This window comes from Trachurus trachurus (genome assembly GCF_905171665.1).
Source record: "Trachurus trachurus genome assembly, chromosome: 24".
NCBI classification, from domain to species: domain Eukaryota; kingdom Metazoa; phylum Chordata; class Actinopteri; order Carangiformes; family Carangidae; genus Trachurus; species Trachurus trachurus.
The window spans coordinates 2,754,469-2,776,510 of NC_139910.1; the positions used below are offsets into that span (position 1 = coordinate 2,754,469).

The 22,042-nt window shown below is 41.0% G+C and overlaps 1 protein-coding gene across 1 annotated transcript; it reads left to right on the top strand.

Moving 5' to 3' along the window:
• Positions 1 to 7: 7 nt before the first annotated feature.
• LOC311007091 (protein NLRC3-like) lies at positions 8 to 15,113 on the top strand. The gene is made up of 9 exons (XM_084000178.1): positions 8 to 136; positions 1,634 to 3,431; positions 3,533 to 3,706; positions 4,207 to 4,298; positions 4,931 to 5,068; positions 5,605 to 5,728; positions 5,870 to 6,043; positions 14,259 to 14,305; positions 14,448 to 15,113. The coding sequence occupies exons 1-9, from the start codon at positions 25 to 27 to the stop codon at positions 14,975 to 14,977; spliced, it is 3,189 nt and encodes a 1,062-aa protein (XP_083856304.1). The 5' UTR covers positions 8 to 24; the 3' UTR covers positions 14,978 to 15,113.
• Positions 15,114 to 22,042: the final 6,929 nt, after the last annotated feature.

Genomic DNA, 22,042 nt, shown 5'->3' on the forward strand with positions numbered 1-22,042 from the left:
AAAAGGGAAGACACAGTGGATCTAATGATCCAGACCTACTGTGAAAACACAGTTAAAGTCACCAAAACAATCCTGGAGAAGATGAATCGGAATGATCTACTGAGAAATTTCACACAGCGCATCTCAGATCCCAAACGTAAGTTTGATCAAAAATGTGTTATAGAAATATTGAAGAGTGGTCAGTTAAAGCCTGGTGGACAAGGTCGGTTTCATCATCCAAAACACTTCTTTGTTCTTGACTGAGTGGGGAGTTTCTGTAGGGAGTCTTAAATGTCACATGTGGGTGGTGGCAGTCTTACTGCTTCACTGAGCTCCAACCAAACTTTGACCTCCAAGGCTGAAACATGAGGCCAACAGTGAAGCTGCAGTTCCTCTCCTGGCCACTAGAGTGAGTCTCTAACAGTGATTAAGACTCCATAGACGCCCATGTTAAAATGTTATTTAATTTTACAGCAAAAATAAACATGTTTACAGCCTGGGAGAGAAACAGCTTTGGTCTCCATGACGACTGTTTATAGAACTTACTTGTTACCCTTAATTAATGGCTAAAGTTATGGAGACCCTTTTGAATGACAGTCACGAAAAAAAAGTGACGACAAAGAATCAGAACAAACAGCTTCATGAAAATGTGAAGAATGCCAATCAGCACTGGCTGCTGCCTGGCCTGCGGCTAACAGCTCTGCTGCGGCTAACGGCTACTAACAGCTGGCTGGATGAGAATCGTTAGTGGCCGTTAGCCGGCGGATTGGCTGGATGCACTGTGTCACGGCTCCGGCGTCCTCTCCTAGTAGTGTCTGCGCTAGCTACTAGTGCTGTTAGAGTCACTCATTAGTAGCTCGTTAGCGCTATAGTGTCGATGTGTGTTTATTACTTTTTTTTCTCCTTTGTGTGATTTTGCGGGTGTGAATGCAGCGGAGGGGGGAGGGGGGATCGGAGAGTACTCCTGGAGCCCTGCCCATAATCATGCCATTTTTTGAATTTCCAGCTTAGAGCACGTCAGCCAAAACTGAGGGGTTTAGTTGCTCTTTAAGTAACGTCCTATATTTAACATCAAGGCTGAGTGCGCAGCATCACTTTCAAGTTTGTTGTTCTTGTCATAAAGTGGAGATGCATTCAAAAATAATGCCATGAATAGTTTTGATTTATTGATTAATTTCATACAAAGTTCAGTCAACAGAAGAAACCTACATCAGATCATAATCTGGTGTGACCACACTTTATCCTTAACAGCTCCAGTTCTCCTCCAAACACCTGCACACAGTTCTTCCAGGAACTTGACTGGCAGGTTGTTGAAGCATCTTGGAGAACTTGCCATAGTTCTTCTGACTGAGACTGTCTCAGTGTCTTCTGTCTCTTGATATAATCGCAGAATGACACCTTATTTTTGAGATCAGGACTCTGTTCTGTCAAAACAGAAATTTAAAAAGTGTTCAGAAGCAATACAATACATGAAGACCTCTGGGAGAGGTTCACAATGATGCTATACATGGCAAGGAATTGATCTCTTTGGAACAATTCTTTCATAAAAACCTGCTGAATGATAACAGAGAAGGAGTTTTCATGATTCATGTTTTCTATGCAATAACTACAATAATAACTTCTCATTGACGTCATTGGTCCTTTATTCATACAGAGATTCTCACTGGCTGCCAATGTAAACTCAAATCCAACCTGAAGAACAAGTTCCAGTGTGTGTTTGAGGGCATCGCTAAAGCAGGACACCAAACCCTTCTGAACCAGATCTACACAGAGCTCTACATCACACAGGGAGGGACTGGAGAGGTCAATGATGAACATGAGGTCAGACAGATTGAAACAGCGTCCAGGAGACCAGACACATCAGAAACAACCATCAGACAAGAAGACATCTTTAAAGCCCCACCTGGAAGAGACCGACCAATCAGAACAGTGATGACAATGGGAGTGGCTGGCATTGGGAAAACAGTCTTAACACAGAAGTTCACTCTGGACTGGGCTGAAGACAAAACCAACCAGGACATAGACTTCATATTTCCCTTCACCTTCAGACAGCTGAATGTGATGAAAGAGGAAAAGTTCAGCTTGGTGGAACTTGTTCATCACTTCTTCTCTGGAACCAAAGAAGCAGGAATGTACAGCTTTGATGAGTTCCAGGTCGTCTTCATCTTTGACGGTCTGGACGAGTGTCGAATTCCTCTGGACTTCGAAAACACTGAGATCCTGACGGATGTGACAAAGTCCACCTCAGTCAACGTGCTGCTGACCAACCTCATCAAGGGGGAACTGCTTCCCTCTGCTCGCCTCTGGATAACCACACGACCTGCAGCAGCCAATCAGATCCCTCCTCAGTGTGTTGGCATGGTGACAGAGGTCAGAGGGTTCACTGACCCAATGAAGGAGGAGTACTTCAGGAAGAGGTTCAGAGATGAGGAGCAGGCCAGAGAGATCATCTCCCACATCAAGACATCACGAAGCCTCCACATCATGTGCCACATCCCAGTCTTCTGCTGGATCACTGCTACAGTTCTGGAGGATCTGTTGAAGACCAGTGAGGGGGGAGAGCTGCCCAAGACCCTGACTGAGATGTACATCCACTTCCTGGTGGTTCAGACCAAAGTGAAGAAGGTCAAGTATGATGAAGGAGCTGAGGCAGATCCAGACTGGAGTCCAGAGAGCAGGAAGATGATTGAGTCTCTTGGAAAACTGGCTTTTGAGCAGCTGCAGAAAGGAAACCTGATCTTCTATAAAACAGACCTGACAGAGTGTGGCATCGATATCAGAGCAGCCTCAGAGTACTCAGGAGTGTTTACACAGATCTTTAAAGAGGAGAGAGGCCTGTACCAGGCGGCCAAGGTGTTCTGCTTCATCCATCTGAGTGTTCAGGAGTTTCTGGCTGCTCTTCATGTTCATCTGACATTCATCAACTCTGGACGCAACCTGATGTCAAGAAAGAAATTTACCTTTAAACTTTTTAAACTGTTCAGAGCCAAATCATCACATTTGTACCAGAGTGCTGTGGACGAGGCCTTACAGAGTCCAAATGGACACCTGGACTTGTTCCTCCGCTTCCTCCTGGGTCTTTCACTGGAGACCAATCAGACTCTCCTACTAGGTCTTATGACTCAGACAGGAAGTGACTCACAGACCAATCAGAAAACAGTCCAGTACATCAAGAAGAAGATTGAAGGGACTCCTTCTGCAGAGAAAAGCATCAACCTGTTCCACTGTCTGAATGAACTGAATGATCGTTCTTTAGTGGAGCAGATCCAACAGTCCCTGAGATCAGGACGTCTCTCCACAGACAAACTGTCCTCTGCTCAATGGTCGGCTCTGGTCTTCATCTTACTGTTATCAGAAAAAGATCTGGATGTGTTTGACCTGAAGAAATACTCTACTTCAGATGAGGCTCTTCTGAGGCTGCTGCCAGTGGTCAAAGCTTCAACTAAAGCTCTGTATGTGCACATATACCCATCTACATTTACTGTATCTTCTTCTTTTGTCATAACAAAAATAGAATTATTTGTTTACTTTTGTTTTCCTGATTCCTCTTCAGACTAAGTGGCTGTAACCTCTCAGAGAGAAGCTGTGAAGCTCTGTCCCAAGTCCTCAGCTCCCAGTCCTCTAGTCTGAGACACCTGGACCTGAGTAACAACAACCTGCAGGACTCAGAAGTGAAACTGCTGTCTGGTGGACTGGAGAGTCCACACTGCAGACTGGAGACTCTCAGGTCAGGATACAGATGTTTGTTAGACAGCTTTAACACCTTTCTGTAAGTTGTTGGTGATGATGCTCAACATCTGTTGAGATATTCAGCGGCCTGTTGAGATTCTCAACATCTCTGTACACATGATTTTGTAAAATTGGGGGTTCATTATATTTTCTATCTCCAGTCTGTCAGGATGTCTGGTCACAGAGGAAGGATGTGCTTCTCTGGCCTCAGTCCTAAGCTCCCAGTCCTCAAGTCTGAAACACCTGGACCTCAGTAACAACAACCTGCAGGACTCAGGAGTGAAGCTGCTGTCTGGTGGACTGGAGAGTCCACACTGCAGACTGGAGACTCTCAGGTCAGGATACAGATGTTTGTTAGACAGCTTTAACACCTTTCTGTAAGTTGTTGGTGATGATGCTCAACATCTGTTGAGATATTCAGCGGCCTGTTGAGATTCTCAACATCTCTGTACACATGATTTTGTAAAATTGGGGGTTCATTATATTTTCTATCTCCAGTCTGTCATCATGTCTGGTCACAGAGAAAGGATGTGCTTATCTGGCCTCAGTCCTCAGCTCCCAGTCCTCAAGTCTGAAACACCTGTACCTGGGTAACAATAACCCGCAGGACTCAGGAGTGAAGCTGCTGTCTGGTGGACTGGAGAGTCCACACTGCAGACTGGAGACTCTCAGGTCAGGATACAGATGTTTGTAAGACAGCTTTAACACCCTTCTGTAAGTTGTTGGTGATGATGCTCAACATCTGTTGAGATATTCAGCGGCCTGTTGAGATTCTCAACATCTCTGTACACATGATTTTGTAAAATTGGGGGTTCATTATATTTTCTATCTCTAGTCTGTCAGGATGTCTGGTCACAGAGGAAGGATGTGCTTATCTGGCCTCAGTCCTCAGCTCCCAGTCCTCAAGTCTGAAACACCTGTACCTGGGTAACAATAACCCGCAGGACTCAGGAGTGAAGCTGCTGTCTGGTGGACTGGAGAGTCCACACTGCAGACTGGAGACTCTCAGGTCAGGATACAGATGTTTGTTAGACAGCTTTAACACCCTTCTGTAAGTTGTTGGTGATGATGCTCAACATCTGTTGAGATATTCAGCGGCCTGTTGAGATTCTCAACATCTCAGTACACATGATTTTGTAAAATTGGGGATTCATTATATTTTCTATCTCTAGTCTGTCAGGATGTCTGGTCACAGAGGAAGGATGTGCTTCTCTGGCCTCAGTCCTCAGCTCCCAGTCCTCAAGTCTGAAACACCTGGACCTGGGTAACAACAACCCGCAGGACTCAGGAGTGAAGCTGTTGTCTGGTGGAATGGAGGGTCCACACTGCAGACTGGAGACTCTCAGGTCAGGATACAAATGTTTGTTAGACAGCTTTAACACCCTTCTGTAAGTTCTTGGTGATGATGCTCAACATCTGTTGTGATATTCAGCGGCCTGTTGAGATTCTCAACATCTCTGTACACATGATTTTGTAAAATTGGGGGTTCATTATATTTTCTATCTCTAGTCTGTCAGGATGTCTGGTCACAGAGGAAGGATGTGCTTCTCTGGCCTCAGTCCTAAGCTCCCAGTCCTCAAGTCTGAAACACCTGGACCTCAGTAACAACAACCTGCAGGACTCAGGAGTGAAGCTGCTGTCTGGTGGACTGGAGAGTCCACTCTGTGGACTGGAGAATCTCAGGTCAGGATACAGATGTTTGTTAGACATCTTTAACACCCTTCTGTAAGTTGTTGGTGATGATGCTCAACATCTGTTGAGATATTCAGCGGCCTGTTGAGATTCTCAACATCTCTGTACACATGATTTTGTAAAATTGGGGGTTCATTATATTTTCTATCTCTAGTCTGTCAGGATGTCTGGTCACAGAGGAAGGATGTGCTTCTCTGGCCTCAGTCCTCAGCTCCCAGTCCTCAAGTCTGAAACACCTGGACCTGAGTAACAACGACCTGCAGGACTCAGGAGGGAAGCTGCTGTCTGGTGGACTGGAGAGTCCACACTGTAGACTGGAGACTCTCAGGTCAGGATTCAGCTGTTTGTTGGACAGCTGATCTTCAACATCCTTCTGTAACTTGTTGGTGAAGATGCTCAACATCTGCAGGATTTTACTGTTGATATGATTTTCTAAGACTCTTTAGTGTATCACATTTTCTATCTCCAGACTGTCAGGATGTCTGGTCACAGAGAGAGGCTGTGCTTCTCTGGCCTCAGCTCTGAGTACCAACCCCTCCCATCTGAGAGAGCTGGACCTGAGCTACAATCACCCAGGAGCCTCAGGAGAGAAGCTGCTGTCTGCTGGACTGAAGGATCCAGACTGGAGACTGGAGACTCTCAGGTACAATCAGACAACAAGGACTCAGTCTGTCTCCTGTCTTTTATGTTTCCCTACTCGCTCAGTCATCATGAACAGGGATGCAAACAGCGCGCCGAAAAGCGTAACTCGCTTTTTTCATGACCAATTAGGTGACTTGTGTGAATCGTTCAGATCCGAAGAGTTTCTGTTTTTGAGGGGGGGGGGGGGCGTCTCAACGTCTCAGCTGGGGTCAGTAAAATGTAACAGGCTGACAGTGACAATCACGTGAAACTGAGGCGAACTCATTCATGGTTGTCTCTGATTATACTGATAACAGCCTACCGCCAATGTAGTCGCGCGACATGCGCGCTCATTAAAGCGGCGCGTATCCGCGTGCAGTCGGTGTGACGGCATGCACGGTTCCCTACGTTGCTGTGTCAGGCAGATGTTTCCACGGAGCTCTGCCCCGTTTCAGAGGTGAAGGAAGCCCTAAAGACGTCGCCTCCGCGATGTAGAATGTATTCAATTCAAAAAGTGAAACTAACACATTATATATGTCCATTAAACACTGAATGAAACATCCCATGTCTTTATTTCTTCAGTTTATTTTAATAGTAATAATTATGACTAACATTCAGTGAAGACCTAAAAATCAGTATCTCCAAAATTGAAGTATTGCAAAGGAATTTTTTTTTAAAAGCATTTTTAATATAGAAATGTTGGCTTTCTGAAAACTATGTCCATCTATATGCACTCAATACTTGGTTGGGGTTGAACTACTGGGAATTGCCTTTTCCGTGATATTGTAATGTACTTATTTGTTAATGGTGAGCACCCCCCCCCCCCCCCGACCCGTTTGCATCCCTGATGAAAGACGTCTGATTTCCCTTAGTTGTGTTCAGAGCAGTGAGTTGGCCTGAATTCACAAACACATGGGTCCTCTCAAGTCTTTGACCAAATAGAGAAAAAGACACGTTAGCTGTTTTGACAATGTTTTGACTTTTGTAAATCAGATAAAAATCATAACTCGTTGACATTAATAACCTCAGATGTTGTTTATTGATAAACAGAGTGCTGCTGCTTACTGTACATAGCAGAAACCCTGCAGTCTATAATTTCCCTTATCATTTTATATTCCACATTGTGAATTTTTGTTGTCATTGGAGCAGATTTTATGTTTTGCCATTTGATTCTTCACCAACAGCAGCTTTTATTTATAACACACAGTCAGTAAACACATCAACAAGACAACGACTTGACTGTAAGACTGTGCAGGTTTTCATGTAGGGCAGAGGGAACAGAAATACATAATATTGAAGATGTACAGTAAACCTCTGTAGGCCCCTCAGTCTCCATTAGGGGTGTAAAGGTATACCGTACTTCGGTATACCGCGGTGGTGTAAAGCCACGGTGACGGTAATTAATTAATTATTTTAATATTAACTCCACTTACACGTCGGGAACTCAAAACATTTCACTTCACGTTCACATGCAAGTCGGCCGGAAATAGCTCGCTCCTTCGTTGGTTTCTCTTTTTTTCCCTCTCCAGAGCTCCCCCACAGTTCTGGGAGGCACATGTCACTGTGCACACATGCTTTTGTTTACAACGGGCTTTCAGATCGGCTCCGGTGCCTGTAGCTTGCAGACCAATCACAAATCGTGATTGTTTGAAGCCGAAGGAAACCATAGAAACACGTTGTTGGAGGGAGTGGAGGGAGGGAAGGAGGGGGGGTTTGGCTCGTGGTCGAAGAGCAGTGTTGCTAAGCCCTGCTACCTGCTAACATTGGGCTAGTGCTAACACGGAGCTAACGCTAACAGGGAGCTAACGCTAACACGGAGCTAACGCTAACACGGCCACACACAGAGACACAGACACACACATATGAATAAAGGTTCCAAAACATGAAGGCGTGTGTGTGTCATGACGTATTACATTACCTTATAAAAGATCCATGGTGTGTGTGTGTGGCATGTTAGCGTTAGCTCCATGAAGCCACAAGCACAAGCCGAACTTAATCAGTACGTGACGTCATGCCAAAGAAAAAAAAGACGAAAGAAAGAGAGAGATTGAAGGAAAGAAGGAGAGAGAGAAAGATGGAGTATAATAGATAGATGCACGGAGAGATGCATAATAGAGGCTGTGTGTGTGTGTGTGTGTGTGTACACAGACATGTCTCTGTGTAGAGAGAGAGAGACTTTAGTGACTGAATATAAATAATTACATTTTGCTGACACTTAAGTATAAACCAAATATAAGTTGTATTACTTTACATAAAGCATGTACTTTAATTTTAATACCGTCACCGTGAAGTACCGCGGTATACTGTACTAATACCGTTACCGTACCGTACTGTAAAATCCCATACCGTTACACCCCTAGTCTCCATAGCAACAGATATGGTTCATCCTCCTCCTGTGATAAATTATGTAGTAATGATGTCCTGTAGGACACTGAAAACCATTACACTCATTACTTACAGTCAGGTGAGACAGCCTCCATCAACAGAAACTGTTGTAATGTGACCAAGGTCATTGCATTACTTACTGCGACTAAGCACAAAGTTCTTCATGTGTCCAGCCTCACAACTTTGCTCTCCAACGTCACCACGTTTATGCAGGGGGGGTTTACCCCCCAGTTCTCTCTGTCATCCCTGTCCTCTGACTTCCCATCTAGCGCCATTATCAGGCCAATGTTTGAATTTGTTCACTACTTTGGTTTCAAGTCTATTTTCACCTCAGGCACCTTTTTTTATATATTTTCTTCATTGTGACACATTTTAAATACAAACAAAGATCAGACACAGATTAATTCAACAACATTTTAAGAAAAATACTTTGACAGAAATGACACACAGGAACATTTATTCTCCGTGAACCTCAACTTATAATTTAAAATTTTTTAACATTACATTCTCAAGTCAAATCATTTGATTTTGATTTATCAGGGACTTTACAGTCTGCAGCATAAGGCCTCTGTTTATTTGTCACATTTAAATATTTAAATGTGTTACGTTTTAAATAGGAGGATCCAAATGCAGACTCAATTGGCAAAAGTATTTATTTAGAAAAAGGTTAATAAAAGGAAATCAATGTACAACGGAAACAAAGTAGCAACAAAAGAGTCAACGAGCCTAAGTCTCGGACAGGGGGTAAACAAGGAATCCAGTTCAACAGAAAATAACAAAGTACAAAACAAGGGACTAGAAATACATATTGATTGGCCACTGCTCCTCAGGGATGGGTTAAATGCAGAGAAAGAATTTCACTGTACTAGCTGTAGCCTATATGTGACAAATAAAGTACCTTTACCTTTACCAACGTGCTGTGTCAATCACAGCGGCGACGCTGATTGGCTCGGCCTTCTGAGGGTTTCAGGCCAAACGCTTACAACAGGGATGAGGCCAGACTCCCCATCAGAAATGAAATTAAATGCATTTCCAGGAGCGGCTTGTTTACGAGGCTTGTCTCAACCATACCCCATATGTGTACAGTTGAGACAGAAACCCATTGATGATGACTGAACATCAAAGGTCAAAGGTCAAAGGTCAAACGTCTCTTTATTGTCATACAACACATGTTAAAAACATGGAATGAACGAAATTTCGATGCCCTGGTCCCGTGCCAGCCCACTAAGATAAATAAAAATAAATAAGTACAATAAATAGAAACTGTAGTTAAAAACTATGGTAATGTAATTTAAAAACATACAGTAAAAAAAAGAAAAAGTGCAATAAATAAAAGATAAAAGATACAACGACAAAGACAATGACAGCAGCAGCAGCGCCCTCTGGCAGTTTAACATCAATTGTAAATTCAATAAACTTTTTTAAAAATGACAATTTGACAAGATATTTTAATATAAATTCATTCCTCTTTTTTGAAATTAAAAACAATGGAATATTATTGTATTAATAATGTAAATATTATTATATTATAATCATGTAACATAATATTAAAGCAGAAGTAAGTGATATTTTTGTGTTAATATAAGTCTTAAATAGTTATATCTTCCGACAGCAATCACTTCTATAGAGTGTTTGGTCTGAAACACGGGTCTGTCAGTCACTCTGCTCTGCTCTGCTCTGAGTCGAGGAGAAAACTTTTCTCTTATCCTACAGTTTTTATCCAATGAGGAGAGAGAACGGCATGCAGGGCTGTGTGTGCAGCCAAGGGATGCGCGTGAATGTGGTGACGTAGGGACGAGGACTGTTATGGTGCGTTCAAGGCAGCCCGTGTTTTTCCGACCTGTGAAGTCGTACCAGTTCGATCCTGTACGAGTTCACGGGTCAGAAGTTACGAGTGGCCGTTATAGTGACTTTCACAGGTAAAACAGGTCGGAAAAACGCGAGTGGGTTGCCTGGAACGCTACAAAGTCGTAAGTTGTGACATGAAGCTGTAATTTACGGTTTCCGATCATCCTTGGCGACATGAACCACTGCTCACTGAATAAAACTCTGAGAGACTTTTTCCAATATGTCACATGCCCCACCAGGAGCAATAAGATCCTTGACAAATGTTGTGTCAATGTCAGAGAGGCATATAAGTCATTACCCCTCCCGCCCCTGGGTGCATCCGATCATAACTGTGTGCATCTCATTCCCGTGTATCGCACTGCATTAAAAAGAGGCAAAGTGCAGAACATTAGTTTTAAGGACTGGAATGACAGTAATGCATGCCAGACTCTTCAAGGCCTCCTCGATTCTACAGACTGGGACATGTTCATTGAATCCTCGGCCGACATAGATGAACTGACAGATGCCGTCACAATAGCTGGACTTCATACTGTGAAAGCATTGTCATCCCTATTACAGTAAAAATGTCAGAGTATATCCTAACTCTAAACCATGGGTGTCGAAGTCTCTTAAAACACTTCTACACAAGAAGAATAAAGCCTTCAGGGAGGGTAATAAATTAGAACTGTGCAATTTGCAAAAAGAAATTAAGAGAGAAGTCAGAGCTGGAAAAATGAGATACAAGAACAAAATAGAAGCCCAACTCAGAGCAAATAATCTGGGCTCAGTGTGGCAAGGTGAAGAGGGCCCGGGCGGGGATTGAACCCACACCTCCCGGGTAATAGTCATGCGCGCTTGCCAGTCACCCAAAGGGACATCCCCTTGGCCAAGTAGCCAGGGCACATGATCAATTGGAGGCATAGTGACAGGACCACCACTGTCACATCTCTCCCCCTCTTTTCACAAGCACGTCCTCGTGCTTCCGCGCAGGCTGCCACACATTAGGAATCCATGGACCCACCATTAGTGCTACATGGATCCTGCCAACAACGCCAGAATGTGGCAAGGTGAAGAGGGCCCGGGCGGGGATTGAACCCACACCTCCCGGGTAATAGTCATGCGCGCTTGCCAGTCACCCAAAGGGACATCCCCTTGGCCAAGTAGCCAGGGCACATGATCAATTGGAGGCATAGTGACAGGACCACCACTGTCACATCAGCATGGGAGGGCATGAAAACAATCACAGGACTGAACAACAGTAGTAGAGGAAGGGACTTGTTGCCCAATTATAACTCTGATCACCATCTGGCTGAGAGCCTTAATGCTTTTTATGGTAGATTTGACAATCATGATTTAGCAGTAATCATTCTGAGCTTAAAAATAGGCTCCTGTCAGCCCCTCCTTTGAATCCTTTTTTCAATGAACTAAGTGTTATCAAGTGTTTTAAAGGGTGTAAACCTAAGAAGAGCCCTGGCCCGGATAACATTAATGGTCGCCTTTTAAAGACCTGTGCCGAACAGTTAGGCCCCATTTTTAACTATATATTTAACTTATCTCTCACACAGCAAAGGGTACCCTCTCTCTGGAAGCAATCTACTGTTGTGCCAGTTGCTAAAATCAGCAACCCAAAAACACTTAATGATTTCAGAACGGTGGCTCTAACCTCCTTGGTTATGAAACAGTTTGAAAAATTAATTAAAGCAGAGCTTGTGGTCAAAACTGAGAACCTGCTAGACCCTCTCCAGTTTGCATATAGAGCTGGCAGGGGCGTTCAAGATGCAACTGCCACTTTTCTTAACCTCCTGCTCAAACACTTAGTAAAAATCACGCCAGGTTGCTTTTTATTGATTTTTCTACAGCATTCAACACTATCCAGCCACATGTCCTAGCTAGAAAACTAGTTGACTTTTTTGGTTTGGATCTATATCTGGTAGGCTGGATTCTTGATTTCTTAACAAATAGATCTCAACGAGTAAGAGTTAATGGGATTTTGTCCAGCACCTTGTCATCTTCCACCGGCTCGCCTCAGGGCTGTGTATTATCTGCCCTCTTGTATATTCTATATACCAATATATATATATATACCTGTCGCTGCCGTCACATAAACAGATCCATCATTAAGTATGCCGATGATTCACTTACTGTCAGCCTGCTACATGATGATGAGGACAGTCATGGTCCTGTTCTTGATGACTTTCTGTCTTGGTGTAATGACTCCTTCTTGCAACTTAATGTAACAAAAACAAAAGAGATCTGCATCGATTTCAGGCGTACCCATCCAACAGTGTCATAAACGGTGAGAAAGTCAAATTTGTAAACAGGTATAAATACCTGTGTACAATAATTGACGATCAACTGAAATTTGACCTCAACACTGAAATGTTATGTAAGAAAGGCCAGCAGCGCCTATACTGCTTGAGGAAGTTGGCCAGGTTTCATGTGGACAAGATGAAAATGTTTTATTGTGCCTATATTGAGTCTGTCATCTCTTTTTCCATTGTCTGCTGGTACGGCAATCTTTGCATCAGAGATAAGAATTCCCTCGGAAGAATTGTGAAAGTGGCCTCTAAGGTCGCAGGCATCCAGTTTGATGGCCTGGACCACATATTTAATAGACAGGTGCTCATCAAAGCTCTGTCCATTCGCTCAGAGGATGCCCATCCCTTGTGCTCAGAGTACAGGCTCCTCCCATCAGGCCTTCGCCTGTGCGTCCCTCGGGCCACAAAAAATAGATACAGACTTTCCTTTGTGCCTGTCTCCATTCAAGCACTGAATGCCTCGAAATAATGACTGGTTGTAACCTGTTTAAGTCTGTACTGGCCACCGTACTGTCCCAATCATTTTGCTCTCCTCTGTATGAGACTGCACTTTATCTGATGCACTTTACTTGCACTTACTTAACACTATGTTCTTAGTGTTATCTTGGATCTTGTATTCTGTGTTTTAACGGTATTTCCTATATTTATCTTTTATATTATCACAATTAGTGCATATTTTATTTATATTGTTATTTATAATGATGCGTTTCTATGTCACTATATGTCTTTGTGTTGTATGTTTTTTACCTTTATGTGATTCTATGAGCTGCAATCCAAATTGCCCTTTGGGGACATGAAATAAACTGAACTGAACTGAACTGTTTCAAAAGCCTGCCTGGAACGCAGCATTACCCAAAACGACCGGATCGCTTATGTAACGGATGTGCACTCACTCCACCCATAAAAGACGTGCTAACCAACCTGCCAAGTGGTTGTCAACCTCTTGGCGAAGAGGTTAGCATCGTCGCCTCCGGTGCGGGAGGTCGTGGGATCGAACCCCACCTAGGGCAGGCCGTGAGAAACACAACGCAGAGGGCCAGATATGACATCAGCTGCACTTACTTTTGCTTTGATAGTATATTTTAATATAACACTGTTCACAAATATCACAAATATTAAATGTTATTTCCATTTTATTTCTTTGTGGTCTTATTATGACTTAGAACATGCTATTGTTAGCCTAAGCTGCACAATTTAGGAGCATGTGATGTAATAGAAAAAACAGGGGTCGTTTGGATAAACTACGCTCATGTGTGGGTGAGAGGAGCAGGGAGACTGGGATGGAGCTCGGTCTCTGGAGAATTCTGAGAAAAAAGTCAGAACTCACTTATTTTTATTTTTGGTTGTCTTTGTCTAATGTTAAAACTTGTCTGATGATCTTAAACATTGAAGTGCGACAAATATTCAAAAAAGTAAGAAATCAGGAGCAGAGAAAATCCATTTTCACAGCTCTGTAAATGACAGTAAACATATAGAATCGGCTGTTAAACTGATCTGTGAACAGTCAGTCAAGTCAACACTTCATTGGTTTAGATGTAAATTCACTTCATTATAAGAGACGACTTTAGAGACCTACAATTCCCCTTCTGTTGAGGAACATCAATGAAAACACAGAGAAGATCAGTGGTGACTCTTCTTCTTCTGACAAACTGCTTCATGTTGAACAGTTTAGATATAAAATCACTCTGACTGTGTTTCTTCCTCCAGGCTGGACCATGGTGGAGCGCACAGGCTAAAACCTGATGTCAGGAAGTGTAAGTGTGGATTTAATGTGACTAATGATCAGACAGCAGCTCTCTGTCAGTTTGTCTTTAAATACAATGTTGATTCAATAATCAATCAACGAACCATCAGATGATGAACTGCAGCTGTGTTGTGTCTTGTTCTCTCCATCAGACGCCTGTCAACTGGAAGTGGACAGGAACACGATGCACAGACGCCTCAAACTGTCTGACAACAACAGGACGGTGACACGTGTGACAGAGGATCAGTCATATCCTGATCATCTAGACAGATTTGACAAGTTGCCTCAGCTGCTGTGTTCAACTGGTCTGACTGGTCGCTGTTACTGGGAGGTGAAGAGGAGCGGATGGGTTTATATATCAGTGAGTTACAGAGGAATCAGAAGGAAAGGAGGCAGTAGAGACTGTTGGTTTGGAGGAGATGATCAGTCCTGGAGTCTGTTCTGTCATGATGATCGTTATTCTGTCTGGCACAACAAGAGAGAAACACCAATCTCCTCCTCCTCCTCTGTCTCTAACAGAGTAGGAGTGTATGTGGACTGTCCTGCTGGCTCTCTGTCCTTCTACAGAGTCTCCTTAAACAGACTGATCCACCTCTACACCTTCAACACCACCTTCACTCAACCTCTGTATCCTGGGTTCTTGATCCAGTTTGGTTCCTCAGTGTCTCTGGTTGATGTGTAGGATGGAGAGTCTCTGGAAGTGACAGCAGCTTCAGTCCTGTGCTTTAAATGTTGGTGGTGGACGAGGTTTCACTTTGCTTTCTATTTGAATCTGTTCACAATCATGTTAGTAACACATTCATGTTTTTTGTAACTCTGGAAACCTTTACTTAATCATTTGCAAATATATACTAAGAGATTTGCAATGTGATGAAATTAATGAGAAATACTATTCTCTTGTGAACAGTTGGCAAGTGGTTTGGATGTTTGTCCATGTTTTTTGATAAATAAATGAGCCAAACCAATGGAGGAAAACTGTAAAACAACACAGATTAAGAGCTATTTAAAACATAAACAGATTAAAATAACGTAAAGAATGTATGAACTTTACTCTCTGTTTTCAAAAACTGCTCACTGCTGATGTCAAAATATCCACATTCAATAGTTCCTATTCTTTTTTTTTTTTTTTTTTTTTTTTTATTGGTGATAAAGTGATAGACAAGGTGACGTGAGGGACAAACAACGTTATAAGCACATATAACCACATAGACAAACATACGAACAATTGACATAAGTACAGACAACAACAGGAAAAGACATGCCACGTTGATACATAAATGTAGTGTTAGGTGTATGTGTGTGTGCGTGTGTGTGCGTGGATGAGAGGTTAGTGGAGTGCTATTACTTGTATACAATATGGTATATAATACGATAATAGTGACAGTAATAATAATAAAGAAAAGAAAATAAACAAATAGTGATATTAGGGATAATGAATAGATAATAAGAGAAAGGAGCAATACATGTATATAATAATGAAATAAGACTTTGAAAATAAAGGGACAACAAAAAAAACAAAAAAATAAATAAATAAAAGAAAAGAAAAAGAAAAAGAAAAAGAAAATATATATATATATATATTATAATTTGTAAAAAGAGAAAAAAAAAAAAAAAAAAAGATGCATGTAATCATTTTCCTTTGTGTAGATTAATTTTCATGATAGTAATAAGTTGCAATGAGAGGTGAGGTCAGGTCGTGCCGCCGGAAGGAGGGCAAGCAGGGGCCCGCCCGGCCCGTCCCGGAGCCCAGCCGGGAACCCCAGTAGGAGACCCATAGGGTGAGAGCATCTCCCATCTCTCCTCCCCCTTCCCCTCTTTTCCCCCCATCTTCGATTTAAATTCTGGTGATGATCGTGCCCTGGACCGCAGCCAAACCCAGAGGTGGGTGCTGGTCCACTGCATATCCTCACTGAGCCTATCCCAGTCAAGGCAACTCCCAGGCCCTTGGGAGGGGGTTTGCCCACTAAGGGGAGGCTTTATTTTATTTTATTTCTTATTTATTTTTTATTATTTTTCCCCTTCCCCTTCTCTTCCCTCCAATCTTGCCCTAATTTGTAATTTTCATTATATTTCTTAATTTATTTATATTTTGATAGGAGGGGGAAAGGTTGGGTTCCACCACTCTGCCCCAGCCGCCCCCGTCCAAGGTCCCGCCAAGCCCCAGGGGGGGCCGGGTACGGAGCCCCGGCCCACCCCCCGACCGATCAGCCCGGCCTCACCCCCCACCCCCCACTCTACTATGTTTTATTAATCTATTACTATCATGGCAATTGTTATAAATAATCATGTTACTTGTGTTTGTGTCAACCCCCCCTCCACCCCCCCCCTTGAGAAGAAAAAATAAATCAATAAATCAATAAATAATAATAATAATAATAATAGTAATTATGATAATAATAATAGCATTAATAATAATAATAATAATAAATAATAAGATAAAAAAAATTAAAAGTAATAATAAAAAATTATAATAATAATAAAAAAAAATAATAGTAATAATAATAATTTTTTTTTTTTTCTTCCTTTTTTGAACAACACGATAATGATAACAGTAATAATTGGTTGGTTGAAAGTGAGTAAGTGAGATAAGCTATGTGATGTGGGAGAGAGAAAAAGAACGGAAAGGGAATAAAGTAAGTAAATAAATAAATAAAAATCTGATTAAAAGTAAGTAAATTAGATAAACTTCATGATGAGAGAACGAAATAATATATACGAATATATATATGTATATATATACATATACACATACACATACATATACATACGTACACGAAATAACAACAGTGTGAAGGAGGAAGCAACAACGTTGAAGATGATGATATGCTAAATAAATAAGATAGACAGATAATAATTGTGATGATGACAGTGAATAAAACAACATAATAGTAATAATAATAATAATACTTCAAACAACAATAATCACAATCAGAAACAAGATCCTAATAATCAGTCTAAGAAATTTTTTTTACACAGTCAACCAAGCGAGGTTAGTAATGATAATTATGAATGTAAACATGGAGAAATACTGATAATATTAGCGATAAGAGAAGGATAAAGTAATTTTATTATTTAAAAATAAATAAATAAATAAGTAAGAGTAATAGAGATAATATTTAAAGAAATTCATAAAGAAATAGTATTTTAATTGAGAAGAATACGGGCCAATGAGATAAGGAAAGGAGAGGGAAAAAGAGAGGGAAAAGATAAGTCAATCAAAAAATAAATAAATCCAAAAATTTAATTAAAAAAAAAAAAAAAAAAAAAACATTTAATAAGAAAATAGGAGTAAGTGATGAAGTGTGTGTGTGCGTGTGTGTGTGTTTTCTTTCTTTCTTTCTTTTCCCTGTATATATTAAACTGTGATGTGTTTTACGGTGTTAGGAATGTGTGAGGGATTGGTATAATTACCGGCCCAACAAGGAGAGGAATGGGGACCATCTTTCAGTGAAGACTGTTATTTTATTATTATTGTAAGCGGTGATTTTTTCCATAGCAATGTGTTCCAGAAGAAGGTTGATCCAATGGTTAATGTTTATTGAGTTTTTTGATTTCCAATTTAGGAGGATTATTTTCTTAGCGACAGTTAAAGAGGTGAGCAAGCTATTCTTGTATTTATTTGGTATGGTGGTTAATGAGGTGTCTCCTAGTAAACATAGCTGTGGAGATGAAGGGATTCTGCAGTCTAGTATAGTGGAGAGGTTTTTTGTGACAGAGTTCCAGAAGGAGTGAACCGGTTGGCAAGCCCAAAGTGCGTGAAAGTAATTATCTGAAATTCCTATTGTACATTGTGAGCAAATATCTGTTGTTGCTAATCCCATTTTGTGCATTTTGTATTGTGTGATATGTGTTCGGTGGATGATTTTGTATTGAATTAACATAAGGTTTGTGTTTGATGTCATGGCAAATATGTTTTTATTTATGTCTATCCAAAATTCTGGTGAGGGAGAGATGTCCAAGTCTGTGTTCCAGTGGGCTATTGGGAGTGTTATTGAGTTATCTGAGTCTGATATTAATCGGTATATTTTGGAGGTTAGTTTGTTTAAATTTGTAAATCGCATTATGTTATCAATTATTTCCAGGGGTTCAAGTGGGTTGTCAGATATGTTAATTTTGGATTTGAGTATGGATTTAAGTTGTAAATAATTTAAAAACTGGTTTCTATCAATCCCGTGGTTCTGTATGAGGTCCTTGAAATCTATAAACTGATTATTGTAAAAAAGATGTCGGAGATGAGTGATACCTTTTTGTGCCCATGTGTGATAGTGAAGAGGATTGTTACGGAGTTGAAAGTCCGGGTTGTGCCATATTGGTGTGTGTTTGCATGGTGCTGTAGTGGAGTTGGAGATCTTAATGATTTTCCACCAGGCTGTCAGAGTTGTGGCGATAACTGTGTTTTTAAAGCAGGGATGTCTTTTGATGGTGGTATTCAGAAAAGGTAAGTCTGCAAGTGAGATGTTTTGACAATAATGCTATTCTAAGTCTGACCATGAAGTGTTGTGGTTGGTTTGGTGGATCCATTTTGCAATATATTGTGTTTGATTTGCGAGGTGGTATGAATAGAAGTTTGGTGCATCTAGGCCACCTTGGGATTTATTTTTTTGTAAAGTAGATAGTTTAATTTTTGGTTTCTTATTTTTCCAATAGAAATGAGTAATGCTAGAGTCTATGGATTTAAACCAGTTATGTGTTGGTATGATGGGTAGCATTGAAAAAAAGTAATTAATGTGGGGGAGTATCTTCATTTTGACTGTGGCTATTCTTCCTAGTAGTGAGAGTGGTAAGTTCATCCAGCGCTGTAGGTTGTCTTCTATTGTTTTTAGTAATGGGTTGTAGTTAAGGTGAAATAACTCTGACAGCCTGGGGGAAATGTCAATACCTAAATATCTAATATTCCCAGTGTGAAGTGGAAGTGAGAGGGTTGATCCTGCAGAATCCCAAGCATCTTCCGATAGTGGTAGTATAGTGGATTTGTTCCAGTTTATTGTGTAGTTGGAGATTTTGGAAAATGTGTTAATAAGATTAAAGGTTTCTTTTATTGATGGTAATGGGTCCTGTAAGTACAACAGAATGTCGTCTGCATAAAGGCTTATTTTGTGTTGATGGTTTGTAGTGTTGACTCCTTTAATGAGGGTGTTGTGACGTATGGCGGCAGCGAGTGGTTCTATAAAGATAGCAAATAAAGATGGAGAGAGTGGGCATCCTTGCCTGGTGCCGCGGTGGAGTGTGAAGCTGTGTGATGTGATCCCGTTTGTGGTGACAGTGGCTTTAGGTGAAGTATATAGTGTTTTAATCCAATGAATGAACGGTTCTCCGAAGCCAAATTTGTATAGTGTATGTAGTAAAAAGGTCCAATTTACTTGATCGAATGCCTTTTCTGCGTCTAACGATACGATTATTGTTTTGGTTTGAGTTTGTTGTGCCAGGTTCATGATATTGAATAATCTTCGTGTATTGTCGGAGCCGTGTCTTTTTTTAATGAATCCTGTCTGGTCGGGATGTATTAGGGTGGAGATAACTGTTTCTAATCTGATGGCTAGGGCCTTGGTGATAATTTTTAAATCGGTGTTTATAAGTGATAACGGACGATAGCTAGAAGGTTGCGTTGGATCTTTATTGGGTTTGAGTAAAACTGATATAACAGATGTATTCATGTGGGAAGGAATTTGCGATGTATTTTGAATTTCTAATGTTAATTTATAAAATAGGGGGGATAATATATGCCAAAAGTGTTTATAAAATTCCGGGGGGAAACCGTCGGGTCCAGGTGATTTATTATTGGGCATCTGAAGTAGTGCTTTGTAAAGTTCATCTAGAGTTAATGGTTTATCAAGTGTTTCTGCATCATGTTTAGATAATTTGGGTAAATCCAGATTATTGAAGAATGATTGTATCTCAGATGGTTTGGGGTCTGTATTTGAAGAGTATAGGTTAGTGTAAAACGATTGAAAAATTTTATTTATTTCTTCGGGGTTTTGGGTAGTTTCACCCGTTGAGTTTTTTATAGTTGAAATTATTGCTTTCTCTTTTTTTCGTTGCAGTAGACTAGCTAAATATTTGCTTGGTTTATTGCTATTTTCAAAGTTATCATATTTGAGTTGTTGTATCAAAAATTGTGTTTTTTTGTTTATGATTTCATTTAGCTGAAATTTGGTGCTATCTAGTTCCTTTTTTAATTGTTCGTTGGGGTTGATTGAATAAATGTCTGTAAGTTGTTTAATTTTTTGTTCCAAATGTTTTTCTCGTTCTTGTTCCTTTTTCTTCTTGTTTGTTGAGTATGAAATTATTTGTCCTCTAATTACTGCCTTACCGGTTTCCCATAGTATTGATGGTGAGATGTCTGGGGTGTCGTTCACTTCCAGGAAGGATGCCCACTCTCTCTGAATAAAAACAGTGAAATCAGAGTCTTTGAGTAATGATGTATTGAAGCGCCAGCGGGGAGAGTGTTTTACAGCTGAATCAATTTTTATGGAGATGGATACTGGAGCGTGGTCACTGATTATGATTGGATGTATGATGGTTTTAGATACTTTACTTAAAAATGTATTACTGATCAGAAAGAAGTCTAGTCTTGAGAATGATTGATGTAATGGAGAAAAGTAAGTGTATTCTCTTGATGATGGGTTGCTCAGTCTCCAACTGTCGCCAAGTCCAAAATCAGTCATATATTGTTTTATTAGTTCGGTAGAGTGCCATGATCGTGAATTGCCTGCTGTACTTGATCGGTCGATTGTGGGGTTAATTACTGTATTAAAATCGCCGCCGATTATAATATCTGTAGATTCCTGTAGTGTGGAGAAAAATGTGTTAAAGAAGGATGGGTTGTCGGAATTGGGACCGTATATATTTGCAATTGTAAATTTTTTGTTGCATATGGACGCAGTGATTATAACGTATCGTCCTTCTGGGTCAGTTATCGTGGAATGGTGGATCAGAGGGATTCTTTTGTTTACTAAAATACAAACACCTCTTTGTCTACTGTTGTAATTGGATGCGAAAGCTTGATTGAATTGTTGAGATTTGAGTAAATGTGATTCGGAGTCAGATAGGTGGGTTTCTTGAAGTAAACAGATGTCTGCGTTTAATTTGATTAGATGGTTTAAGATTCCTGTCCTCTTGGGCCGGGTACGAATACCGCGCACATTCCATGTTATTAAGTTAATCGTCTGTATTATGTTAATGTAGGTGGGATTCTGTCAAGATTGTGTCTGTGAGTATGGCTTGTGTGTGTGTGTGTGTGTGTGTGTGTGTGTGTGTGTGTGTGTGTGTGTGTGTGTGTGTGTGTGTGTGTGTGTACAATATACAAAATGCAAAATAGTACCAACAATACAATGGCATGAGACAAGCTTGACACAAAAGTGAATGTGAAGACATAAAGTGAAGGAGGGGAGGAGAGGGAGAAAGAGAGAGAGAGAGAGAGAGAGAGAAAGAAAAAGAGAAAGAGAGAGAGAGAGGGAGAGAGAGAGAGAGAGAGAGAAAGAGAGAGAGAGAGAGAGAGAGAGAGAGAGAGAGAGAGAGAGAGAGAGAGAGAGAGAGGGGGAAAGAAAGAGAGAGAGAGGTCGAGTGCGAGCAAGAGATACGAGCTTGATTCTTAGTTATGGGAGGGGGGGGGAGATTTTTACATAATTATGCTTCTGATATGAGAAGAGTTTAAGCAATTAGGCCGCATCTTATATGAGCCAGGGTGTGATGGAGGAGTCCCGGAATAATTGTCCCTCTATGTACAGTTTGTCCACAACCAGGGTGG

Coding starts and splice junctions, on each gene's coding strand:
- LOC311007091 (XM_084000178.1), top strand. CDS start 25: ATGATCCAGACCTACTGTGAAAACACAGTTAAAGTCACCAAAACAATC. Junction 137..1,633: donor GCGCATCTCAGATCCCAAAC/GTAAGTTTGATC, acceptor TTATTCATACAG/AGATTCTCACTGGCTGCCAA. Junction 3,432..3,532: donor AAAGCTTCAACTAAAGCTCT/GTATGTGCACAT, acceptor ATTCCTCTTCAG/ACTAAGTGGCTGTAACCTCT.